The sequence below is a fragment of the Lissotriton vulgaris genome, chromosome 7 (assembly GCF_964263255.1).
Source record: "Lissotriton vulgaris chromosome 7, aLisVul1.2, whole genome shotgun sequence".
In the NCBI taxonomy this organism is placed as follows: domain Eukaryota; kingdom Metazoa; phylum Chordata; class Amphibia; order Caudata; family Salamandridae; genus Lissotriton; species Lissotriton vulgaris.
Genome location: NC_141695.1, coordinates 1,636,662,753 through 1,636,690,127, shown reverse-complemented (window position 1 = coordinate 1,636,690,127; position 27,375 = coordinate 1,636,662,753). Strand labels below are relative to the sequence as shown.

Genomic DNA, 27,375 nt, shown 5'->3' with positions numbered 1-27,375 from the left:
AAGTATCTTCAAGCTGGCAGAGAGACATGTATTGCTAGATTTTGTACAGAATAGTTTCATGTTTATATTCTCATTTTCTCAGTTAGTGAAGGAGGTACACCTAATCTAGAAGAAAACATAAAAAATTTGAGCACAGAAGTTGGACTTTCTTGTTAGAAGGGGAACAAAATGTGAGTATCAAGTAGTACTCTCAAGGGGACTAACTCATTGATAAACTAAGAAAAATTTACTAGTGTAGTGTTTATCAGACTTACCATACCAATGTTAAGTGATTTGAGTGGTTGCCAGAGATCCGCAGGGTAAATTTTTTCATATTCCAGTGCTTGGACGTCTATGTGGATATCTGCTTCCCTTACATTTCAAAATACTGCCATTTGGTTTGATGTTAGTACTCTGTCCAACATGGCTCCTCCGTTAAGGCGGAAGAGCGTTACCCCACTGCTTCAAAGCAGTGCAAAGGAAAAATAAAATAATAATAACAGTTATTATCATTTCATTTTTTGTATTGTAGTTGCCACCAGGTTAGGGCGGGGGTTGGGGTGGGGGTGGGGGTGGGAAGGTTGAGCTCCCCTTGTCACATGGAGGAGGAATAGTTGCTCCACTCTAAAGTGCGCATAACTATTTGGCTGGCCCGCTTGGGCCGGCTAAACAGTTATGCATCCTTTGCATGTTCTCCACCCAGGCTGCATTACATTCTGGGTGGAGAACACGCCCAAGTTTCCACTCCCTCTCTGAGTGCCGAACCAGGGCACTCCGTTTAACCACAACGCTGCTATCAGCAGCATCAGGATTGGTCAGGGGAGTCTGGAAGCCTGGGAGCTTCCTGTTCCTGAAAGAGGCGGCAGCTAGAGGTGGCAGTTGGCGACAGCAACTGGCAGGTAAGTTGTACATTTTATTTCTTGTCCTCTCGCCACAGTCCCCTACCAGCTGCCACTGACTCCATCTGTTCTCAAAGCATGTCAGTTTTTTTTTTAGCTTTAGCTCAAGGACTGGTTAATCAAGACTGCTTCTTACAAAAAAGTTCTCCTAGACCGGCAAATAACAGTGGATGTCCTTCACAATCTAGTTCTTCATATTAATTGACAAATTAACACTAACGCTGGTGTTGCGGTAGCACAGCTATCCAATGATCTAAACGAGTGTATCAGCAGACTCCAAGACTTTCTGCACCTTCATCGTGTTGAAGTGTTAGAACAGCAGTCTATACTTGAGTCAACTTCAAAAGTAACTGTGGCGCTTGAAAATCAGAGGCTGGGATGAAAGGATGAGTTCCACCGAAAGTAGCAAAGTATTCCTTTGCTTAGGTATGCAGTGAGCCATCATGTTGGCCAAAATCCTGGCAGGAGTCTAGTTTCAAACACTTCTTCAGACACTTCTAGTATCTTGGACTTTTCATTAAAGGATTAGGTGCACACACAGGTTTGATGGTATACTGCAAATTGATGTCCATAGAATAATCTTATTATTCTTATTTGGAATTGACTCAAACGGCTAATACTATGGCTTCACAAAGGGTTTCATCATCCAGTGCCGACTTTCCAAATGGTTTTTTGATTATTATTGCAGCCCAGAGTCTGATTTGCAGAAGTGTGCCTTCAGCAGTAACTGCTGTTAACCCAAATATTTGGTGGGGCAATTTAAGACGCAATACCTGCAACTTTACCAGGCTCCACATTGCGCTGAAGTGTCAGCTAGAAACTAGGCCCAAACTCACAACATAGACTTTCTAAAAATCAAAAGCACACTAATTTCTCATTTTCATCTATCAGAAACATGAGCCAACTCTAATCATTAACAAAATAAAAATGTACTTCCCTACTCTGTTGGCTTGCCTCCTCCAGTCCTCTGCTTCACTGCCTCGGCGTCCCCAGCAATTGAATCCTCCACACCAATCCAGATGCTGCTCTCATGCTGCTGATAATGTTCAGCAACATGAGAGGAGAGCGTGGATTGGTGGGGCGAGCTGCCTCTACACTCCTGCAGGCACTGGAGGTATGTGCCTGCTCTCCACACAGCGGTTTAAGACAGCTGGGTGGAGTGGTTTATAATGTGGATGGCAGGCTGTCCGTCGCAATACATCCTGACAAAATGACATGCGCACTATAAACTGGTGGAGAGTGCACCACTCCCCTGCTGCCAGTCAGCAGCAGTGGCCAGCCCTGAAATAGCTCCGGCTGGGGAGAGGGAAAAATAAAATGGTAATAAATGAAAATTTTACTTTTCACCTTTGCGGCACAGGGAGAAGGGGGGCTATGGTCATCTGCTCTAATGTAGGGCTGTCGCTGGCTGTGAGTCAGCTAAAGAGCTACATGACCCTGCACAGAGAATTTGTCAGACTTCCCGTAAAGATGTTGGTATTCAGAGCAGTGCAACTAGCTCTGAAGTAAATGTAAATTGATACTTGTATAGTGCACTACTCACCCGCAAGGGTCTCAATGCGCTTGTACGAATACCGCTGTGGAACCCATCCTGGCTTTCCCTGTGAGGCGTCCACTCCTGGGCACCCCCAAGGTGGAGGCCAGGCATCCTTAGCGTTGTGGGGGCCGTTGTGGAGATTAAGCAAGCTATTGCCCAGAGTTGCAGAGTGGGACTCCATGATTGGAATAGGCACCGAGGCGAGAATTATCAGGTCCGTGGAATTTTGACCCCAAGACCCGCCGAGGCGGGGAATTGAACCCTGGTCCCGGGATAGACCTCTGCATCAGGGTCTGCCGCTTTAATCATTGAGCCACACTTCTCCACAATGCTTCATATTGTACTCTACATCGAATCAGGGGGATAGTTAAACGACCTGGGAACAATATCAAGAATCCTTTTAAGAGACAGTCGGACAGTTTCAAAGTGTTCTGCACCATTTAAAAGGGTCAGGTCAGGTGTATCAGTCCTAGGATCCGTAGTTTGCAGACTAATGATCACTTTGGGACCAGAGTCATGCAATTGAGGGTGATGGAGTTCCACCCGTAGTCCCCATATCAGCATTGTATATACATACAATTTATTGCATGTGGTTCTTCCTTACTTGACCTCCAATATGGCTGAAAATATTCTGTCTTTATTCTTTCTGGACAGTGAGTTCTCCCTATTGTATTTTTGCTTTTTAATCGTGTTTGTTTTAAATGAAATTTTGGTTTAATAAACTTTTTAGAAAAATTTAAAAAAAAGCAAGGTCAACAGGTTTTATATTTATTTGTGATCAACATATGAATTGCGGATACGTTGTATTGTTACTGCTTGCATAATAGGTTTGGTGACCACGTCAGCATTTATTGACATTAGTTAATTAAGGATAGTCTGATCACCTCTTGACAAAGGAAGTGCCTTTTTACGTTCAATTATGCATTGGTGCATTTAAATGCAAGTGTACATTGTTTTGTTTGTATTAGTGAAAACTTTTTTAATCACTGTGAAACCAGAGAAGGTTATGGCGATTGCACGTTTTACTAACCTGTCATTCGATCTTGAGGTCAGATGGAAAAATGTGTCACTTAAAACTGGTTTAGTTTGCAGTGTGAGCTATTTACGGTCCCCTTGTACTAAATTATTTAACTTTTCCCTCCCTTGGGTGAAGGTTGTAACATTGTTAGTGCCTCAGACACAATTTATTAAAAAGGTAAAAAACCCTGGCGGTACCAGCTTATCATGAAAAATAATTTGTGAAGGATTGCTACACTGTCCAAGGCTACCTTCCCTTTGCATAATTGCACGGTGTACTGTAGCAACCAAATATTTGCAAATGTTGCATGTATTCTCATGCAAGAAAAAGCCGCTAGACAGCGTTGTTTTGCTTGCATCCAGCATTAGCTGCACTGTTAACATCAGCCTCGTGACGTGCTGACGTTTCATTAAGATGGCGTCCACTCTAGCTTGTCTCTCGGAAGGCGGCTTTATACCGTGGCTCATGTGGTCACTGTGTGTGGTAAATGGTTTCTATATCTTTACCCTCTCTACCACTTTGTCAGAATGTCCTGTGACATCATGGAATGTTTGAGTGCCTTACTGTGTTGAGATTGTCAGTTGGTCATCTCAGGCTGAGGAGCTGGTAGCTCTCTCCTGGTGGGGTTTTCTCCTTGTATCTTCTTACCTTATAACTTGCCACCTATGTACCTGCTAATAAAGAGGGATCTACTTCTACACCTGGACTACGCATCATTGTTTATGTACCACAGTTTGGCGACGTTTCTTTGTTTATGTACCACAGTTTGGCGACGTTTCTTGGACTAACCTACGCTGATAAGAAGGAATACCCATACTCAGCTATAAGGAAACCAGGGTTTGTTCTAGCATCCAGTTAAAGTATCTACACGAGTAAGCTAATGTTTTCATAAAATCGGAAAAACGCCCAGTAAACCCCACCAGCGTCCTTTTCATCTTGGACAGCCTGCACCCTGGGCGTTTGTTTTGTGAAGGAGCATACTGCTGTCTTGCTGTCATCTGGAGATTGACTGTCTCCAGCCATGAAAGCCAAGGAGATTCAGCTGGCCTGATCACCCTTCTGCGTCTCCCTGCTGCTCTTGCACCTTGACAGTTCGCCTTTCCTACTTGTTCGCAGTGGTTTCTACAACTTCTCTGTGACAGGTGCGTAGATGTGCACTCTCACCCTCTGGGCACGTCTTATCTTGTCAGCGTTTCCTGCGGAGTTGCACCGGCGCAAGCAGTTTTCTCCCTTTCACAACAACCACCCACCATCTGTGTTGTCAAGCACTGTTACGATCTGTTACGATCTCTTCCCAAAGTGTGAGGCTTTCCCTGCCTTCCTGCGATCGTTCTGGATTTCTAGATGTTCTACTCGGTGTGAGCCCACGATAACGTTTGTGTAATCCGGATTGTTTCTTCGCGGTGAGTTTGTGACATTTTTTTTTGTTTTTTTGGTGGGCATCCTCTATGCGGTTTGTTTTGTGATAGTTAAAGCTGTGACATTTCAAACAAGTCTCACGCCATAGCGCACTTACAATCTTACCCGTCTCGTGGCTCTGGCATCTTTTTCTTTGTGACGTCTGCCTCTCTTCTGCTGCGACTTCGGGCTGTACGTCCTTGCCCCAAACCATCCCGTGCAGACGTGACGGCCTGCCGCCATTTTATTTGGACTCCGTGCGCAGGTCTTCTCATTGCGCATGAGTGCGTTTCTGCTGCTGTCATGTTTGTTGCCTCTTGGTCCGCAACAACTTGCCCTGCAGGGCCAGTTTCTTTTTAAAAGTTTCATCGGCAAGTGGATGGTGGAAAATATGTTCAGCGGAAGGTGAAGAATGCGTTACGGGACAAGCAGAAAGTGAAGAATGCGTAAAGGGACAAGCGGAAGGTGTAGGTTGCGTTCCAACCGAGGATGGTTTGTATGTCGTGACTTTTCGTTTTACGGCCAGATTCAGCATTTGTTTCACATGGACTGAGTGACTTTTCACCCCATTGGCAATTTTCAATGTACTGTAAGCTTTCGGCTCGCTTCAAGCCTCCACTACGTTGCTCTACGTATTCGCTGCTTGTCCTACCAGGAGGAGCTGTTTACGGCGAACCCGGGTGAGAGATCGTTCACCGGAGCTCTTGATTTTTATTTTTGTGTTGGAGTTCCATTTGTTCTGTATATTTATGTGTAATCTCATTTTCCTTTAACAGTGGTGGGTGTTAGTTTTGCTTTCCTATGGCAACATGTTCACCCTATGGTGTACCCTTACTTAGGGGAAGTTGTGGTGCCAGTCTATGCCACATTTTGGTTCCTAGGGTCATGTTACCTCATGGTGTACCCTATATATTTATAGGGGATGTTGCTGTCTTGGTCTTACATGGGGCGTTTCCTGTGTTTGATCCTGCTTGGTCAGCTAGGTTGTTTGTGTTTAATCATTGCCCCATTCATGTACTCAGGGTTGGTACCCTACGGTGTACCCTTATTTAGGGGAGGTTGTGGGGAAGTTGTGTTGTCTGTCAATTAAAAAATGGTTTGCTAGGGTCATGTTTTTACCCTTTGAAGATGTTACGTCTCACTTTTTGAGTGGTGTACCCTATTATTAGGGGAGATTGTCTGTATGTAACTACTATGTTCTGAAGTCCCATGGGTCTATGTTCTGAAGCTCCATGTGGTGGTGGTGGTGTGCGTTGTCAGCGCCATCGTTAGGTGAACTTGTCGTGGACAATTATTACATTGTTCCTTGGTGTACCCTTTTGTTAGGGGAGGTTGTCTGTGATGGTCAGGAGGTTGCATCACTCTCTTTTTGTGTTCCACTATTAGGTGAATTTGCGTTGAACAATTTTTACATCGTTCTGTTGTGTACCCTTTTGTTAGGGGAGGTTTTCAGTGATTGTCAAAGTTGCGTCACTCTATTTGGGTATACAAAAAGGGGGTGGTGATGAACAGAGTGTCTGAGTTAAACAGACCACTCTTACCCAGTCCAAAGATCAGGGCTTGATCCATCACCGTTATTTATCTCACTGCCCCATCCCAGCTCAGAACCTGGCTATATGCAAATCAGTCTGTCCCTGGCCCAGTGCATCATGGGAACAGGGCAGACTAAACTACCAAGCCAATTCTTCACCAGAAAGGAGACAAGCTACCGGGGACCGGTTTCTGGCATTTCAGCCTTCTTCGGCCCGGCTTGCTTGAATCCTGATGGAGCAGTGAGAAAGGGACTCATGTCTGAGTATACCCTGCCACACCTATAGTGGCCAAAAACGATTTACAAAAAGGGGGTGGTGATGAACAGAGTGTCTGAGTTAAACAGACCACTCTTACCCAGTCCAAAGATCAGGGCTTGATCCATCACCGTTATTTATCTCACTGCCCCATCCCAGCTCAGAACCTGGCTATATGCAAATCAGTCTGTCCCTGGCCCAGTGCATCATGGGAACAGGGCAGACTAAACTACCAAGCCAATTCTTCACCAGAAAGGAGACAAGCTACCGGGGACCGGTTTCTGGCATTTCAGCCTTCTTCGGCCCGGCTTGCTTGAATCCTGATGGAGCAGTGAGAAAGGGACTCATGTCTGAGTATACCCTGCCACACCTATAGTGGCCAAAAACGATTTACAAAAAGGGGGTGGTGATGAACAGAGTGTCTGAGTTAAACAGACCACTCTTACCCAGTCCAAAGATCAGGGCTTGATCCATCACCGTTATTTATCTCACTGCCCCATCCCAGCTCAGAACCTGGCTATATGCAAATCAGTCTGTCCCTGGCCCAGTGCATCATGGGAACAGGGCAGACTAAACTACCAAGCCAATTCTTCACCAGAAAGGAGACAAGCTACCGGGGACCGGTTTCTGGCATTTCAGCCTTCTTCGGCCCGGCTTGCTTGAATCCTGATGGAGCAGTGAGAAAGGGACTCATGTCTGAGTATACCCTGCCACACCTATAGTGGCCAAAAACGATTTACAAAAAGGGGGTGGTGATGAACAGAGTGTCTGAGTTAAACAGACCACTCTTACCCAGTCCAAAGATCAGGGCTTGATCCATCACCGTTATTTATCTCACTGCCCCATCCCAGCTCAGAACCTGGCTATATGCAAATCAGTCTGTCCCTGGCCCAGTGCATCATGGGAACAGGGCAGACTAAACTACCAAGCCAATTCTTCACCAGAAAGGAGACAAGCTACCGGGGACCGGTTTCTGGCATTTCAGCCTTCTTCGGCCCGGCTTGCTTGAATCCTGATGGAGCAGTGAGAAAGGGACTCATGTCTGAGTATACCCTGCCACACCTATAGTGGCCAAAAACGATTTACAAAAAGGGGGTGGTGATGAACAGAGTGTCTGAGTTAAACAGACCACTCTTACCCAGTCCAAAGATCAGGGCTTGATCCATCACCGTTATTTATCTCACTGCACCATCCCAGCTCAGAACCTGGCTATATGCAAATCAGTCTGTCCCTGGCCCAGTGCATCATGGGAACAGGGCAGACTAAACTACCAAGCCAATTCTTCACCAGAAAGGAGACAAGCTACCGGGGACCGGTTTCTGGCATTTCAGCCTTCTTCGGCCCGGCTTGCTTGAATCCTGATGGAGCAGTGAGAAAGGGACTCATGTCTGAGTATACCCTGCCACACCTATAGTGGCCAAAAGCGATTTACAAAAAGGGGGTGGTGATGAACAGAGTGTCTGAGTTAAACAGACCACTCTTACCCAGTCCAAAGATCAGGGCTTGATCCATCACCGTTATTTATCTCACTGCCCCATCCCAGCTCAGAACCTGGCTATATGCAAATCAGTCTGTCCCTGGCCCAGTGCATCATGGGAACAGGGCAGACTAAACTACCAAGCCAATTCTTCACCAGAAAGGAGACAAGCTACCGGGGACCGGTTTCTGACATTTCAGCCTTCTTCGGCCCGGCTTGCTTGAATCCTGATGGAGCAGTGAGAAAGGGACTCATGTCTGAGTATACCCTGCCACACCTATAGTGGCCAAAAACGATTTACAAAAAGGGGGTGGTGATGAACAGAGTGTCTGAGTTAAACAGACCACTCTTACCCAGTCCAAAGATCAGGGCTTGATCCATCACCGTTATTTATCTCACTGCCCCATCCCAGCGCAGAACCTGGCTATATGCAAATCAGTCTGTCCCTGGCCCAGTGCATCATGGGAACAGGGCAGACTAAACTACCAAGCCAATTCTTCACCAGAAAGGAGACAAGCTACCGGGGACCGGTTTCTGGCATTTCAGCCTTCTTCGGCCCGGCTTGCTTGAATCCTGATGGAGCAGTGAGAAAGGGACTCATGTCTGAGTATACCCTGCCACACCTATAGTGGCCAAAAACGATTTACAAAAAGGGGGTGGTGATGAACAGAGTGTCTGAGTTAAACAGACCACTCTTACCCAGTCCAAAGATCAGGGCTTGATCCATCACCGTTATTTATCTCACTGCCCCATCCCAGCTCAGAACCTGGCTATATGCAAATCAGTCTGTCCCTGGCCCAGTGCATCATGGGAACAGGGCGCTTGTTTCCTTCCCAGTGTAAGAATTGGCTTTTGTAGTTTGGTTTGCCCTGTTCCCATCATGCACTGGGACAGGAACAGACTAATTTGCATACAGCCAGGTTCTGAAACTGGGATGGTGCAGTGAGCTAAAAAACGGTGTTGGATCTAGCCCTGATCTCTTGACTGGGTGAGAGCTTTCTGCTTAATTCAGAGACTCTGTCCCTCACCACCCCTTGTTGTAATTATTTTTGTCCACCCTAAGCGTGGAAGGGTATTCTCAGATGTGAGACCCTTGCTCATTGCACCATCAGGATTCAAGCAAACCGGGCCGAAGACGGCTGTAATGCCAGAAACCGGTCCCCGGGAGCTTGTTTCCTTCCCAGTGTAAGAATTGGCTTTTGTAGTTTGGTTTGCCCTGTTCCCATCTTGCACTGGGACAGGAACAGACTAATTTGCATACAGCCAGGTTCTGAAACTGGGATGGTGCAGTGAGCTAAAAAACGGTGTTGGATCTAGCCCTGATCTCTTGACTGGGTGAGAGCTTTCTGCTTAATTCAGAGACTCTGTCCCTCACCACCCCTTGTTGTAATTATTTTTGTCCACCCTAAGCGTGGAAGGGTATTCTCAGATGTGAGACCCTTGCTCATTGCACCATCAGGATTCAAGCAAACCGGGCCGAAGACGGCTGTAATGCCAGAAACCGGTCCCCGGGAGCTTGTTTCCTTCCCAGTGTAAGAATTGGCTTTTGTAGTTTGGTTTGCCCTGTTCCCATCATGCACTGGGACAGGAACAGACTAATTTGCATACAGCCAGGTTCTGAAACTGGGATGGTGCAGTGAGCTAAAAAACGGTGTTGGATCTAGCCCTGATCTCTTGACTGGGTGAGAGCTTTCTGCTTAATTCAGAGACTCTGTCCCTCACCACCCCTTGTTGTAATTACTCTATTTGGGTAGGCGGGGTGCGTGGTCTGCGCTACCTCTTGTTTCACAGTTGTCCGTGTGTGGCTACTGTGTTCTTTGTTAAAGGGGTTTTAGTTTCTGCTGGTGTACCCTTCCTTGGGGAGTTGTCTTTTGTTTGCACCGTTGCTGAAACATTTTAGGGTGCATCCTCATGCTTAACGAGTGTGTGTTGGTTTAGTTTTAATTCTGCTGTACATTTTCATTGTGCTTACTTCCATCTGCACACATTTTGTCTCTTGGTTGTTACACCCTACTTGGTTTACCAGGATCGCTACCTTGTTTTATTAAGGAGGGTGGATGGGCATGTTATGTAATTTGCATTCTTGTGTTTTGTCCAACCATGACCATTTGTGCATCTTACGAATATCTTTCTACATGCCTCTTTTAATTTTCCTTTGTTTCTGCTTCCACGATTGAGTTTCCTGCCTTTTCAAATTGTCTCTTTGACTTGCTCTTGTGTCTACAGTCTCCTCTGAATCCTTCTGCTCCGTCTTAACTTCTTACTTGCTGTTGTTCGCTAACGGAAGAGGATGTGTGGTAAATGGTTTCTATATCTTTTCCCTCTCTACCACTTTGTCAGAATGTCCTGTGACATCATGGAATGTTTGAGTGCCTTACTGTGTTGAGATTGTCAGTTGGTCATCTAAGGCTGAGGAGCTGGTAGCTCTCTCCTGGTGGGGGTTTCTCCTTGTATCTTCTTACCTTATAACTTGCCACCTATGTACCTGCTAATAAAGAGGGATCTACTTCTACACCTGGACTACGCATCATTGTTTATGTACCACACTGTGCTATTAAACTCCAGCGGCAGCTCATTGATGAGGCCTATCAAGGCCGAACACAGTGTAAAAATTACTTGTGTGTTTATCCAGGGGGAGCAGGCCAGGTAGATCGTGCTGGACTGTTACTGTCTGAGTAAAACCACATTTTATTTTAAATTGGTTGGTGTAAGCAAGGACTGGCATAATAGGCAAGAAAGGCGGACTTGAAAACAATCCACGCAATTGCAAGTGACTGAGAACATTTAAAACATCCCACCTATCAGGTTTTTTTAATTTGTTATTTCAGTGCATGTCAAGGCTGCCATCGGGCTAATGCAAGCAATAATATAGTCCTCCTTGCACCTTTTAGTGTGGTAAGCTCCTGCAATCCCAGTGACACCTTGCACGCTGTGTCAGTGATTGGTGCACCCCTGGTTACATAGATCCTGCCCCTGCTGTGCTCGTTGTTAATGTGTTAGGGATGCTCACATCGCCCACACTTTGTTATAACTCTGCAGCGTACCTGAAGGAAGTATCCACTGTTGTTGGCTGTGCTCCATATACTGTTGGCCACACTTTACATAGAGCATTTGAAGTGTGAAATGGTGACCTGCATCACTGAATATCATGTTTGTTCTGATATCTTAGAATTTGGTCCTAAACATGCACTCCATCACTAGTTTCAGCAAAATATGCCGACTAATAATGATAAAGATTTAACAGGTTACGTCACTTAGGCTGATTTATTTATTTTATTCCACAGACAATCATACTTATGACAGTGAACCCCCAATTTCCAATACAGTCCAATTGGATGCAATTCCCAACAGGGCAGAAGGTCGTCCACAGCATTCTTTGCAATAGATTTCAGCCAATCCATGTGTACACAGAGCTGGTATAACCCCCGCCAATAAACTGAGCTTCCTTGTCTCGTGTCCCTGACTTTACAATTGATCGTTGTCCAAATCCAACCCCAGCCTGTATTTACACCGCAGAGCCCATATTTTCTCCCAATTTTTGCTACATCCTCTCCCTTTATAAACCGTCTCTTCTGCCCTCTGGCACCAGTCCATGTCACACTTTCACTCTCTCAGTGAGGGAAGCAGAGGTGACCCCCACCTTCGTGCAATGTTCCTTTTAGTGATACCGGCCGCCAGAACCAGACAGATTCCTGTGTACCTTGACCAATCTGAATCCCCTTTGATCATCAGGAGTAGCCATATCGCGTCCATAGGGACACACTCTCCAGAGACTCTGGGCAGTGGGAAACATCCTGAACAACGAAGTTCAAACAACAACTTACATTAACAACAAAGTCTTAACAATGAAGAATCGCATACAACAAAGTCCTAAACCACGAAGTCCTGAACAACAACTTTTCAATGAAGAATCAGACCGGCTTACGTATTGTTTGTATCCTGGCAGTATGTGAGGCATGTCACTTCTCCCCGCCCCCCCTACCACTCATCTACACTTTGATTAGGCAGTGTTGGAGTGATACGTCACTCATCTTCGCCCCCTCACCTTTCTGATCTGCAATATGCAGCACCCTCAGCATAGAGTGGTATGGTGTCGCCAAATATAGGAGGATATCCTCTGCATACAGCGAGATGCGCTCCTCCAATCCGCCCGGAGCAACTATCCCCCAAATCATCGGATCCCTTATAATCCAGTGCGCTAGTGGTTCGAGCGCGAGGGCGAAAAGCAATGGGGACAGGGGACAACCCTGCCGGGGGACCCTGCCTTGCCGTAAGGATCTGGAGACTACCCCATTGACTTGCACCTGTGCACTGGGACTCTCATACAATAATCTCACCCACTGATTAAAATTGGGGCAGAAGCCCAACTTACAAAGAACTTCGAATAGGTAAGGCCATTCTATACTGTTGAATGCCATTGAAGCATCCAATGACATTACTGATGTCTGTTGAGCTTCTGGGCTACCCGTAAGGTGGAACACTCCGTAGAGTCTCCCGAGGTTGTGCTGGGTGCTTCTTTTAGGCATAAATCCCGACTGGTTGAGATGCACAATTTCAGATAGGATAGGCACCGATCTGTTGGCTAATCCTTAGTGCGCACCTTCGCCTCGACATTGATCAGAGAGATCGGGCGGTAGGAGGCGCACTGGTCTGGCAGCTTCCCAGCCTTGTGTAGAACTGTTATTGTGGCTGTTCTCTGATCAGATAGGAGCTCGCCCTTCTCCCAGGCCTCCTCTAACATAGCCAGCATTAGTGGTATTATTATGGTGGCTTGGTTCTTGTAGATCTCCACCGGAAGCCCGTTGGGACCAGCTGCCTGCCCCGAGTTAATTTCCTCTCTTGTGAAATCTGCCTCATAGCAGGCCCGGATTCCTCGGATAGCATGGGCAGGGAGAAGTCTCTTAGAAATTCCTCGCAATCACCCCTGATTCTAGTACAGGCTACTTAGGCTGAATTGTTGAGGAGCGGATGATAGGCACGTTTTCCCTCCTAATGCTCATTGAAAACATCTCCTTTCTAAGCACTTGGCAGAATTTAAGGAGATAGTTTGGCATTCCGGAACGTAGCACAATTATGCCCACTGTGCTTGCAGTCTTTCCCAGCAGATGCCCCACGCTGGATTACCACGTATGACTGGGAAATATTTGGTCTGCTTTGTTATTTAAGAGGCTTGAGCTAAATGTTTTAGCTGCAATTATGCACACACTCTATGTGACCAGGCAGTATTCCAGTAACATAGCATTTTTACGATGTGATCATGAAAATGTTGACCGTTGCTCATTGAAATTATGAAAGTAACAGGATTTAAGATTTGGTAAAGGTGGTTAAGGAAAGGCATTATGAAATGAAGATAACTCATGCATGACTTGAAATCCTCTAAAGAGTCTTGGCCTTAACGTACACCTATAACTGCTGACCAATTTTGGTACCTTAACCACTTGGCTGCTAAGGCAATATTTTTCTTTTCATTGAATTTCCATTGAAATCAATGAAAAGAGCATGACGAGTTACCCTTGTCATTAGCGGCGAAGAGGTTAAAATAGGCAGACTTTGTGGAAGATTCTAGAGGGAAAAATTCATCCTGGATCTCTCATAATTAGAAGCGGCTGGGCTCTAGGTGCTCATTCAGATGAATATTTGCACACTGTGTAGAGTTACTCATGCTTTTATGATCCAGCCTCTGAAAAGTGTAAGACGTAAATTGATTTCAGATGTGGTCAGCCTTAAGGCGGTAGACTGTACACCTGCTTTATTATTTCTCAGATAGTGGTTATTTCAGTATTTCACATTTATGCATTGAATGGTGCATAAAGTGATTGTTCTACAATTTTCCTCCATTAAATTAGTAAGATTGAGACAAACGGTTAACTATTAACTTTAAATGGGTAATATTTGTTAACAAAAGTTTTGCTTTGCCATTATTTTCAAATATACTTAATGAAAGTCCTGGATGTTATTTCAAGAATCTCATTCCCAAAAAGGTTTGTGTGCAGATATCACCCCTATTATTGGCGCTTCGGCATCTGCCTCTACCACCATAGGAAGATCAGAGGTGATCATCTACTTTGCAAGCCACTTTTTACTGATGACACTTTACCTACTCATTATATCCCAGTCAACAAGTGATATGGACATCGGACTTTGGAAAGCAGTTTGCCTAATAGTTAAACTTGATTACCCGGAACATTCTGAAGCTTAAGGATTCTAAAAAATAAACTATTCTTAGTCTACCCCAAACACTCAGTCAGCCTAGCCTCTCCAGTCTAGCAGTGGAAGCATCAATCAACTCCCAATATGATGGTACCAATTTACTGTAGCCCAGCATGCCAACATAATTTCATATTTCACAGAATTCATATGCAAGACCTTTAGATAGAAAGAAAATCTATTTTCCAGTCACTGTTCATGTACTATAGGTCAGCCTTTGTCTCACTGCAAATGTACCTACTTCCCAAGAAACTTCAGCAACACTGTCTGATGATCCACATGCTGATCCAATGAAAATTATTCCAAATCCCCTGAACATCCTGTATTTTGAGGGGAGATATTTGAATCACATTCCAAACCCCAGCTACAGAATATGCACTCTTTGATCTTCCTCATTGAACTAGCGACTTCAAATCGAGAAACAAACTCATTTTTTAGGTCGAGCCTGGGCAGCGAATCCGCTGCTCCTCGAGGCCTGTTGTATTTGATTATGGAGTTGAAGCTCCGCCATTATTTTTTATCGGCTTGTGTCATCGTCCTTTGTAAATGCTGGCTTCTTATTTTTTAATGGGCTTGTTACAACCTCAAATAGTACCGCCTTGTCTTCATTTGTACCTCTCATGAGGACTGGCCCTTTTACTTCTGTTACACAGTATGTTTTATTTAGTCTGTAAGCACTATTTTCGTTGAGTTTCTCCTATTGGAGGCATTACGTGCTTTCCTGCAATATTTAGCGCGCCATGTGATTTCACTTTCCAAGCAGCCATGGGCAATGGCGGTTGCATTTTTTAAATGAAATAGGTCTCTCATTTACAAGAGTTTCAGCTATTGACGTATATGACAATGCCTTTTATTCATGCGTTAATTATCAAAACAGATAAATAAAAGGCATTGTCATTTACAATGCCAATAGCTTAAACTCTCGCAAATGCTAGACCTATTACAATGCAAATGCTTGTTCTAAATGTTCTGCTTGTCCATCACTCCCGACCTATATGTACCTTTATGCGATTTAGGTTGATAAGCCTCTGCACTGAAGTGTTAATTCGCATTTTCATTGTATGTAGGACTTGGAAGCTAATGCTTAATTTTTGGTTTATGTATTAAATATTTTATTGAGCATAGGCAAAAAATGCACCTCAGCGACATCTGTAGGGGCCGCCACCACTCTAGGGAGGCCCAGGTCAGCGACCCCGCGGATACCCCACATAGGGCCAGCGGGTACGTCATCTTATTAACACAGCAAGCCGCCTACAACCCAATGGGCCGGCCGCGTCTTAAGAGGTGCTACAACGGTGCAAGCTGATCAGTGCTAGTGCATTGTAAGAAAACACGAGAAACAAAGAACTGTAAATAACCCCACCTCCCGCCCCACCCCAGCCCACCCCTCTCCTTGTCCATGTCCGGAATTCAGCTATTGGTTGTGGTCCACCATTAACAGTCAGTGGACGCTACGCGCGCGGGGCCTGTGCGCTTACGGGCGTGAGTTTTGGGGTCCGGGAGAGGTGTTTCTGCCAAGCGTAGCAGACGCAGGTAGCGTGGGCAGCTCACCTCCCGAAACTCCCCGGTAAGCAAGGCGAGGAATGGCCGCCAGAGTTCCGCGAATTCCGCCCCCCTCCCTGCTGCTGCCAGCGATAGTTTCTCCATTCCCAGGATCGCCCAGAGTCGGTGAAGCCACCCCAGTTGTTGCGGAGCCTGGGTCGCCCTCCAGTGGGCCACAATGTTTTGGACCGCAGCCCCAAGCGCAAGTGCGATCAGGCGTCCGCGCCAGGATTTCAGAGGGTACATGAGTGCGTTTGGGAGGCCTAGTAGAATGTACGCTGGGAAGCGCGGCAGTTGTGTGTCCAGATGTGTATCTATAAGGTCCAGGATAGGGTCCCAATAGGGGCGCAGCGCCTTACAGCTCCACAGCAGGTGTTCCAGTGTCCCTAGTTCCCCACATCCCCTCCAGCATCTGTCACTGATTCGGGCATCCCAGTGGTGTAGTCTCTCAGGGGTGTGGTACCAGTATGTAGCTACCTTAGTCAATGTCTCGGTAAGGCCAGTGTGGTGCGCCGAGTGTCTGGCCCTATGGTACACCCCCTCCCATTCCTTCCTAGTGAGCTGCCTCCCCAGATCCCTCTCCCACCGGACCTGGCCCGCGTTGTATGTGTGTGCCTGAGTGAGGAGCAGCTGCTGATAGAGGTCCGATATCAATTTCTTATCCGAGGTGCGTGTCAGCAGCCACCGTTCGTAGGGCGTGAGGTGCCGTTGGGCTCCGGGCTGGATCGAGGGGTGGAGCACCCAGTGGCGCACCTGCAGGTATTGCAAGCGTTCCGATTCGGCCACGCCGTAATCCGCCTTGACCTGCTGGAACGGCAGGATGCCCTTGATATCGAACATGTGTCCCGCCGCACGACAGGGTGTCGTCCGCCACGTCGTGAACGTACCGGTGTCCAAGCCCGGCGAGAAGTCTGGATTCTCAAAGATGGGAGTCATGGGCGAGGGGAAGGTGGTCAGCCCCTTGGCCACAGCTACTCTATCCCACACTCGCAGGGCGGTGCTGGTGATTTCAGAGGCGTACAAGTTAGGGGGACGGTGTCGGCGCGGAAGGAAGGGCACGCCTTGGAGGGTACGGCCGGCCACTGCCTGGTCCAGGAAGAGCCAGTGCTTTCCGGACTCCAGCTGGAACCATTCCACGAAGGTGCGCAGCTGTGCCGCCTGGAAGTACAGGGTAAGGTCTGGCACGCCGACCCCCCCGTTCGCTGGGGGTAGGGTGGCGAGAGTGTGCTTAAACCTGGGTCGCCGGCCGTTCCAGATGAACCGTGACAGTTCCGATTGAGTTTGTTGAAGCCAACCCGCCGGGGGGTTCAGGGGGAGCGTCTGGAACAGGTATAGAATCTGCGGCAGCAGTGTCATTTTGACTGCGGCAATTCTGCCTAACCATGACAGCGTGAGTGGTTGCCAACGCCGGAGCTGCTCCCGGAGTTTGCGGGTGAGGGCCTCGTAATTGACCCGCGCAGTGCCTCGGACAGTAGGAGCCAGGCGAACGCCCAGGTACGGGACGGTTGCGTCCGACCATTGGATTTGGAATTCCGATTTAATCTCGGCCACCACATCCGGGCTTAGGGAGATGTTCAGGGCTTCAGATTTGGCTTCGTTGATTTTGAAGCCCGAGGCCAGGGCGAAGGTGTGGAGCTCCACAAAGAGAGCACGCAAGGATCGCATTGGGTCAGTGAGGGACAGCAAGACGTCGTCAGCGTACAGGCTGATCTTATGCGTGTCGGCCCCAAATTTGATACCCGAAATGAGAGCATGTTGCCGCACCCTCTGGGCCATCGGCTCCATGTACAATGCGAATAGGAGCGGCGACAGCGGGCAGCCTTGGCGCGTACCTCTACCAATGTCGAACCTCGGGGAGGTATGACCGTTCACTCTTACCGCGGCGTTGGGCCGGCGGTAGCAGTTGAAGATGCGATGGCGGAGTTTCTCCCCAAAGCCGAAGTGACGGAGGGCCTGGTCGAGGTATGGCCAGTGTACTCTGTCGAAGGCCTTCTCCGCATCGATGGTGAGCAGCATGCAGCCCGGTTTAGTGCGCGACCCGGCCTCAATGAGGTGCAGCACCCGCTTGGTGTTGTCGCTGGTCTGCCGTTGGGGGATAAAGCCCGCTTGGTCGGGGTCTATCAGTTGTTGCATATATGGGGCGATGCGGCTCGCTAGTATGCCAGTGTAGAGCTTCAAGTCTATGTTCAGTAGCGATATGGGTCTGTAGGAGCCGCAAACTGCCGGATCACGGCCCGGTTTGGGAATAACAGAGATAGACGCCTCCAGCAAGTCCGGGTGTATGGCGCCAGGCGTGTCAAATGTGTTAAACAGGTCGCGCAAGAGGGGGGCAAGCTGCTGGCAAAAGGTCTTGTAAAATGCCGCAGTATAGCCGTCGGGTCCCGGGGATTTCCCGACCTTGAGGCGGGCAATGGCCGAGATGACCTCTTCCAGGCCTATGGGCCGCTCCAGAAAGTCCGCCTGGGCCTGGGTAAGGGTGGGGAGTTCCGCGCCCCGCAAATAGGCTGGGCCGGCGTCGGGGTCTAGGTGATCCGCGTCGTAGAGCGCCGCATAGAAATTGCCAAAGGCAGCCGCAATCGTTGCGTTCTCTGTAACCAAGTCGCCATTGGCCAACTGGAGAGAGCGCACTTGTTGCCTTTGGGTTTGCGCCCGAAGCCTACTTGCCAGCAGTCTCCCGCAGCGGTCGCCACCGGTATAGTAGACGTGTTTGAGGCGCATAGCGGCGTATTCCGCCACGTCTTGGTCTAAGGCCGCTAGCATTTTCCGCTCGGCGCACAGTTGGCGCCATGCTCTGGCCGCCCCTGTGCGTTGGTGCATCTGTTCCAATTCCGCCACGCGCTGGGAGAGCTCGGCACGTTTCAGCTCCCTCTCCTTGTTGTTGGCCGTGGCGATGGAAATGATTTCCCCGCGCAGGACCGCTTTGAGGGCCGCCCACTGGGTAGCTTTGGTGGTGTCATCATTGGCGTTGTGCTCCAGAAAACGGCCAATCGCTGCCGTGAGTCGGGCCTGGGTGTCAGGCAGCTGTAAGAGACCGTCCCGCAGCCTCCAGTGCCGTTGTGGAGCCGGCATGGCTCCCACACGAAGCGCCGCCACCACCGGGGAGTGGTCCGATAGCGCGGCTGGCAGTATCTCCACGCTCTCAACCTGTAACGCCAGTTGCGAGGAGCCCAGAAAATAGTCTAGCCTCGCATACGTCTTGTGTGCAGCCGAGTAATACGTGTAGGCAGTGGTTTGGGGGTGTGTGTGCCGCCAAAGGTCGGTGAGGCCCAGGTCCGTCAGATGCACGTGACCCGCCGCTGTGAGCGCCCCTACTTGACCGGATCTCTGGCCCGAGCGGTCCGCCGTGTTATGAAATACTATGTTGAGGTCCCCCCCCAGCAGCAAGTGAGTGTGTGTGGTGGATGTAACGGTCTCTAGAGCTGTATGCAGAAACTTTTCCTGACCCTCGTTCGGGCCATAAACAGAGCCCACAAGCAGGGTGTGGCCCGCGATTTGGAAGCTATAGAGTAGAAGCCGCCCTTTAACTTCGGCCTCTTTCTGGAGGACTTTCCCTTCAAAGGACTTAGCCACTAGGATCGCCACCCCCGCAGACTTCTTCGGGGAAGAGGAAAAGAACTGCCATGGAAACGCGCGGGATTTGAGTCTATGCTGGTCGCTGCGCACAAGGTGTGTTTCCTGGAGAAGGCAGATATCCGCCTTGGAGCGCTCGAGATAGGATAGTATCGCCCTGCGTTTGTTCGGACTGTTGAGACCCCGCACATGAAGCGTAAGCACTATGAGGTGTCGTGGCATACCTGGGATCGTACGAGTAATGCCAAGGCCACCCGGCGGCCGCGTCTGTGGGCCCGCGGGTCGTGGAAGACACTGTGGTGGGGGCCGTGTAAGAGCACCTCTTGGCGACCGAACCCCCTGGACAAGGAGAGCCCCCCCGCCCCTCCCCCCTCTCTCCCCCAGACCCCCCCAACCCCAACTGCCCCCCCATGTCCCCGCTCAACCGGAGCAACTGTCCCACCCGGATCCCCCCTACCCTCAGTGCAAACTCTCCCTGATCAACACCCCACACCCGGATCCCCCCCAACCCCTTTTCCCAACTGGCAAAGAAATATGGTCCATCATTATCCCAGGTCCAGGCGCATGGCCGCTGGACCTGTGGTAAGGTAAGTCCGTAGAATGGGAGCAGTGGCGACGTCGCAAGCAGGTCCGCTCACTCGGAGTGCTCCAACGCAGGTGAAAAGTCAGTGTCATCATCAGGGAAGGCCAAGGAGCGCATTGCACGCGCCCCCGCCGCCGGGCTAGCGTAGCCCGAACCGACTAAGCCCTGCGACACCAGTGCGTCGCTCCCCCAGCGGTCAGCCATTGTTCGCAGGCGCCAGGCCCTGTGCCACCGTCTCCACCGCCGACCTCTGCCCCTCCTCTATCTCTGTGTCCGCTGGGCGTCGCGGCCTGCGTCTGCGCCGCTGCTGCTGCCAGCGGCCTGGGCCAGCCTCGTTAGTAGATTTGTCCCCCGGTGACTCTTCGTCAACTCTCGGTTCATCCATGCCCAGCACTCGGCAGGCGTCCCGAAGGGTGCGCGGCTGATGGAGGACATTGCCCAGCCGAAACACCAGTCGGAAGGGGTGCCCCCAGCTGTAGGAAATGTTGCGCTGTCTCAGCTCCGCCGTTACCGGCCGGAAGGTGCGCCTCTTCTCTAGGGTGAGTGCAGCCAGGTCCTGGTACAGCGCTGGGGAGTGCCCGCCGAAGGTGATCTTCTCCATGTGGCGTGCCTTGTTCAGGATTTCCTCCTTTGTCCTGTAGTCTTGCACGCACACCAGGATGTCCGGCGGGTTTGTCGCGTTGGCCCTCGGCGGGCCCGTCCGGTGGGCCCTGTCCAGGCGCAGGGGGGCGTCCGCCTGACGGCCCAAGATGTGGTTGAAGAGACCCTGTGTAAACCGGAAGAGGTCCTCTGTGTCCGGGGACAATTTCACTCCTCTGATCCGAATATTGTGCCGCCGGGAGCGGTTTTCCAAGTCCTCGGCGTGCGTCTGGAGGTCCACCTGTTGGTCGTGGATGCGGGCCAGCTCCTGTCGTAGGGCCTCTATTTCGGCGTCCCGTGTGTCGCTCTTTGTTTCCAGGTCTGCCACTCTCTCCCCTATGGCATCAGTGTCGCGGCGGACCTCTTTGATCTCCTCTTGGAGTTCTTTCTTTAGGGCATGGATGTCTTCTCGCAGGCCAGAGAACAGGGACTCCAAAAAGGACCGCGTGACTGGGGCCTCGGGGTCCGCTCCCTCAGGGGGCGATGAGGCCACCACCTTCTTGTCTGTGTCCACCCGGGGGTTGGAGCTCGCAGGGCCATTCCGCTTCCCCATGGTGGGGGGGGTGAAAAGGTCCTTGATGGTACGGTCCTTTCTGGGCCTCCCGCCAGACATCGCGCTCCAGGGCCCTCAGCCGCGTCCACCGGCACCCCTCTCCGCTGGCTGCGAAGCGAGCCCTAGGCCTTCTGGGCGCCGATCCGGGTCCGGGTCGACCAGTGCCGTGGAAGTGGCACCTCCGCGTTCCCCCAAATCTTCTGCCCTCCTGGGCGGGCAGTGTAGCGCCGCAGGGCGCGGTAGGGCCGCAGGAGAGGCGTAGGGACTTCGGGTCCAACGGCGAGGCGGGAAACGCCGGGCGGGGAGCCGCCAAGATGGCGTCTGCAGCACTCCGCACCGCCCTATCCAGAGGCAAGAGCGCAGCAAGTTCACAGGGCCTCCTCACATCAAGGGGGCCTGCTCACCTCTGTGAGGACCGCGGTGGGAGCGCGTGGCCGCCGGTGCTGATGTCCCCAGAGTCCACTCCACTACAACAGGCAGGGCAGGAGGTCCAGCGTGGTTCCCCGGGGCCGTCAGGTTGCCACCCCCCCGGCCGAGGGTCGAGGCCCGCAGGTTCAGCAAAGCTGGGGGCAATCCTGCAGGGGTAGGCCCGCTGGGAGGGGGGGGACGCCCGTCCGCCTCCGCTCTTCACTCTCTTCCCCCGGGCCCCTCCGGCCAACTCAGCAATCTCCAGGTGCCTCACGGAGCCTCCGTGTGTGCGGTGCGCGCGGCAGCTGCTGCAGTGCGAAAGGGCCTGGCCGCCCAAGATGGCGATTCCCTGGTGCGGGTCGCGCCTCTTCGACTAGATCAGGCGGGAAGCAGGAGCTCCGCGGAGGGGGGGGGGGCCCGGTGCCACTGTCTCACCCCCCCCGGTACCTCCGCTCCGCTGTGTCGGGTCTGCCTCGGGTCGGGGTCACGCGTCAGCCTTCGACGCCTCACCTCTGTGTGCCTTGCAGGTTCTCCAGGCGCCGCTGCCAGGTCCGTGGACGAAGGCCGGTGACAATCCGGGCAAAGGCCGCTCCGCCTCTCGGTATGCGTAGCAGGTCCGCAGAAGCCCCCACGATCTGCCGTGAGAAGCCTCGCGCGGGCCGGACCTGCTACCGCCGGCTCCGCCGGTTCTGGGCGACCCCAGGCGGCTCCGTGGCTCCACCCACCTCGGCCTCGCTCTCGTCCTTGCTCCGGGCTCGAGGAGCGCGCTAGGCCTCAGGCGCCGTCGCCCTCGCGGTCAATCTCGGCGGGGACCAGGCTGCTGCCGGACACAGAAGGTCGCCGCCGCAGCTTCACTGGCGTCAGGTGGTCTCACAGGGCCATTTTCGGTCGGGCAAGTGCTGGAAGTATGCTCAAGTCGGCGGCCGGCGGCGGGAGCTCGGCAAGGCACGTCTGCTCACGCCGCCATCTTGGCCACGCCCCGTCTTAATTTTTGGTTTAAAGTGTTTTTCAAATTAAAATGTGTTGTATGTTTGAATACACATCATATGTTTTAATTGCCTTTTAAAACTGTTCAAAAATGTGATCCGTCTTTTGAAACTAAACTTGTTTTTCTTTCTTACATTTCAGACAGAGCTACGGCATGGTCCATTCTACTATATGAAGCAGCCTCTTACATCAGATCCTGAGGATGCTATACCGCAGGATGGACGAAATGATTTCTACTGCTGGGTTTGCCATCGTGAAGGCCAGGTACTTTGCTGTGAGCTGTGCCCACGAGTTTATCATGCAAAGTGTTTGAAACTGAACGCCGAACCAGAGGGAGACTGGTTTTGCCCAGAATGTGAGGTAAGGTTGAAACAAAAGAAGCTACAGTATTTTTGATAAAGCATTTGTTCACCACCTTAATTTAATTTTATGTTACTTCACTATTCCAGATTATAAATGTGGGAATGTAATATCCTAATTTATTGTATTACAAATATTGTATTGCAACTTTACAGGTCTTGATTCGGTTTGTGTTTAATTCTATTAAAAATGTAATTAAAGAATATGACTACCTTCTCTGGAAACTTCTTAAAACAGAAGTATTCATCCATTTTTGTATCGTGGATTTCAGGAAGGAATTTTTCTGACAACAAAGAATTGTCTTTTCACTTATAAGCAGAGAATCCTAGAAATAGGATGGGAAACAAAACTGCATAATTGCCACCAAATCAGATCATGTACTTAATGATCCAGAACAGCAGATTTCATTAGAATCCAGGACACACTAAGGAACTCGTTGGCATACGTCTTACTGTTATTCACTGCTGGGAGGAGATATGTCAGAAGACATCTTTACGATATGGGGTGCAATCAACTCTGGCAAACCATTCTGTTTTTAAAGAAAAATAAGTTTTGGGAGATGCTGTTTTCTGATTAAATTTCATACTACATTAGTTAAGCTATTCATCTTTGTTTTCAGTGAGGAATGCTGGCTTTTGTATTTTTCTTTTCTTATAGAATCTCTGGTGACTATTTCTGTGTAACTGAACTTACCATCTGCCTTGTGCCTTGCAAAGATATCCCAGAATCTGTGCATTCTGTCACCAGTTGAAGTCCTTCCTTTCTCCTGCTGGGAGACTTTTAAAGGATTTTTTTAAGGGTCGTGTGCCACCAAAGGTGAATTGGTAGGACATTCTAGAAGGGCAGTGTGAGCTATCCCAGTCTGCCCTTGTTGCACCCTTTAGATATACCTGAAGGGTTCCTCCGAATGGTACGGCTTCCTAGTTTTTTGATATTGCTTGTGCATTGCCACCCCTGTGCAAATTTATATTGCCTTTTAATTAACATCCCTCCAGACAAGTCCTTACTGTTTGTACTTCATCCATCTTAGCGAGGACCATGGCATGGCCACGTATGTTGGTCCCTTTTTGCAGGGGTTTTGGTTAGTGATGGCCTTGGCCTCTGGAGGAAGCTATGCACAGTCATTTTGTCCGTGCTTTGGTTTTTCTTTTGGTGTCTAAATGACACTGGTCGTCTGCTTTATTTGTGATGGCCATTTTGGGAAGATGACCATGTAGGTGTTTGGAACTGCTCTTGTGCAGTGGACAGTCAAGCTGTGTGTCCCCTGTCCGGGCACAGGGCTGTAATAGGTGAACTGGACTGAAGTTTGGCTGATGGGATACTCCATCACAAACATGATAGTTATGCCACCAGATACAGTGAACAGACTTTGTTGCTGAGCACTTTGTTTGTGGATGGGACTGGTGTATTCCTTGCATGTTGCTACAGTCAGTGTTATTTTCTCTTGCTGATCATTCAACCCTGTGATTACTCTGTATGCATGTTTCCAACGTAGTGAGGTTTGTCTTGGGCTGTGGCACATGTTGGTGTTTGGATATCCAGCCTGCCTGTACCCCTTGTTCTCACACTGGTGTTTGGTGGGGCTGCACATTGTAGACTGGGTGTGTGGTTAATCATTGTTTTGTAGTCTGCAGACAGTTGGTTTTGGTGCTTTTGTCTTTGATTGGCTTTCCATGCCTGCAGGGTCTTTTGTTATTGCTGGACTTGGACTTTTGCATTATTGCTGATATCTCTTAGTCCTTTGGGTTTGGTTCTTGAAGCCCTTCTGGACTGTGTGCAAACTGCCAGGATGGCTTCTCTTGGATGCTACTCGTAGGAGATCAACTCCTCGGCTGCCCTATGGTTATTAACCATTTGACCACCCTTTTACTTGTTAGGTGTTCTTTGTGTCCACAGGCTCCTGGTTCACACTTTTTTTGGGCAGCCGAGTGTCTGGATGTTGAGACACCCCTCAACCTTTTCCAGTTTAGGGCTTCTGGCTGTGCTTTGATGACCCTCCGATTGCTTATATTGACCCTCTTGGTTTTATAGAAGTAGAAGTATGTCTGTATCCTGTATACCTACATATCAGCCGAGGGATGACTCTTGCTTTTATGCTGTTCATTTTTTTGCCTTGCATCCTACCAGCTTTGTATACCTTTAGCTCCAGTGGTATATGACCCTTGGGTTCTTTAGTTGCCTGTTTTGCTTCTCTTTGGTGGTGAATGTGACAGTATCTTTACTGCAAGGAACCCTCACACAGTTCGCCCTTTCCATGTTGGCACTTCTACTAAGGAATTTCGTTTACTCTGCTTGCTGGTCTTCGTAATGGTAGTTTGTACTGTGTTGTGGTGCCCTGAGTCTCCTGAGCTACACTTTCTGACCCATACCCTGGAGGCTTGTCTGTACTACTCTTAGAACATGTGGCTTTCTTGCCATTGTGTTAAGTGTTCTGGCCTTTTTGCACCGAGTGCATTTTTATTTAGGAGTGGGACTTGCAGTATGTCTAATCTGTCCTGGCGAATATTTAGTCGTCAGTGCTTCTCGGATCTGTCTCTGTGGAGTGCTGCTCTTATATCGATTCATGTGGCGAGGAATCTAAACACTACAGTACCCATCAGACGAAAGTTATTATCTTCCGTAGCAAACTTTCTGGTGGATATTTTGCCTACTTTCAGATTCCTCACCATGTCCACCTGCCTCACGACTCTCAGGTTTGGTTGCTGCATAGCAGCATTGTTTTTGATTGCTTTTCTGCACTTCCTAGCTGCTTTTTTCATTATTCCAGGTTCCACGTACGAGGGCCAGGGAAAAAAAGAAGGAAACTGATGTCATTGCCCTGCCTATATACTGTGATAATATTAAGAATGTAAGTTCTGCTGATCAGTTTCTGTGAACTGGTGGATTGATGTAGGATGGTCCATGATTGTTTTAATTTTATGTCTACACAGTTATACTTAAAAATGAAAAAAATCTTTATATATAGATATGAATACATATTTTTGAATAAGAACAGGAGACCGGTTTTGACTGATAATATTGATCAATGTAGTGTAACATTGTAAACCTTTCAATGCATACTTAATGGATTACTTTTAGGGGCTGTAGTACAAAAGGGAATAGGTTTTTCTGGATTGCCCTGCGTGATGCATTGCATGATTCTGTGATGCCACAAATGAGGAGGAGCCTTAGTCGAGTCAGCAAGGTTCCACCTGCATGTTACTATAGTCTGTGTTATGCAGGGGAAGAGCTGATTCAAGTTTACAGATACAGCCCAGTGCTTAGGAGGATTCATAAGATGAGGAATCTACACATAGTTCAAGTATCCAGCTAAAAGATTTTTACAAAAGGTAATTACCCTTTTCACAAGCCAAAAAAGGAACTATCTAGTGGGTCACAGTTGGACTCTAGCAGCTGTACTTGAGGGCCTCCTGAATGTTAAGGGGTAAAAAGTCCCTCTGTTTGGCAAACAGGTACATATCATCTAGATGTTGTGATATCTGTCCCCGAAAAGCGCTATAACAACTTTTGGTAGACCATCACTGTCAGGAGTTTTTCCTGATGATAACTGATATTGCAAGCTTATTTTCGATAATTGTTAATAGCGCATTTCTCCGCATCCTCTCAACTGAACTCCCACCAATGGCTGTACATTAATTGAGCAGTGTCGTCGTGATTTTGCTGTTTCACCAGAATGGGTGTTTTTCCAACTTTCTTCCACTACCGACTTCACCTAACTTTATTACAACTGGGCAGAGGGAGCAGAAATATCGCAATTGCTGCTGGGTGCCTTCCCCTTGTCTTCCACACACTGATTAGGCTCCTGAAGTAGGAGCCACGCCTAGGCTCTCAGATGCCCCACCTACTCTGGATCCTGTCTAGCTCTACTACTGCCCTGTACATGTCATCTTGGGAGCCAGAAGGAAAGCATCTTTGAGGTTTGCATCCAGAAGGAACTTGCATTCCATTCTTTATCAGTCGCTCTCACTCCAGCTTTGTGTCTCATTTTTATGGTCTGGGAGTCATAGAAGTTGTCTACGAGGATGGAAATCAATATAATAACTTTAAAAGTCATGAATTCCTGACCGGGATATAACAGCCACTGAAATGGTTTCTTTAACATGAGGAATGTTTGCTTTACAACTTGCATGGTACTACTGTTCTACATTCTATGTATGTTCTCAATAAACAGATGGTTTTATAAAAATGCAGACTTTGGAAGTCATGCTTTTCTTACAGAAATGGAAATTGCTATACTAGAGGGAAATGCAGACAAATAACTTCATGTACAGAGACACTAAATATAGTGTTTAAAGAACAAATTGCAATTCTTTTGTTGTTCCCAAGTTTTTACTTTGCCTTTTTACAAAGTGTTGGATATTTCTGGAATTTTATTAATAACATATTTTTCATTCAGAAATATGTTTAAGAGTGCACACTCTAACATGCACC

The 27,375-nt window shown here is 48.9% G+C and overlaps 1 protein-coding gene across 4 annotated transcripts in view; it reads left to right on the top strand.

The window, feature by feature from the left end:
- Positions 1 to 27,375, top strand: part of ZMYND8 (zinc finger MYND-type containing 8) — a 417,579-nt gene that overhangs the window by 142,681 nt on the left and 247,523 nt on the right. For 2 of the 4 annotated variants that reach the window (XM_086932601.1, XM_086932599.1), the window contains 2 exons: positions 22,726 to 22,944; positions 25,712 to 25,792. In XM_086932601.1, coding sequence (XP_086788727.1) covers positions 22,726 to 22,944; positions 25,712 to 25,792 — 300 coding nt within the window. The remainder of the gene's footprint in view (positions 1 to 22,725; positions 22,945 to 25,711; positions 25,793 to 27,375) is intronic. The other 2 variants (XM_086932602.1, XM_086932600.1) reach the window with 1 other exon arrangement.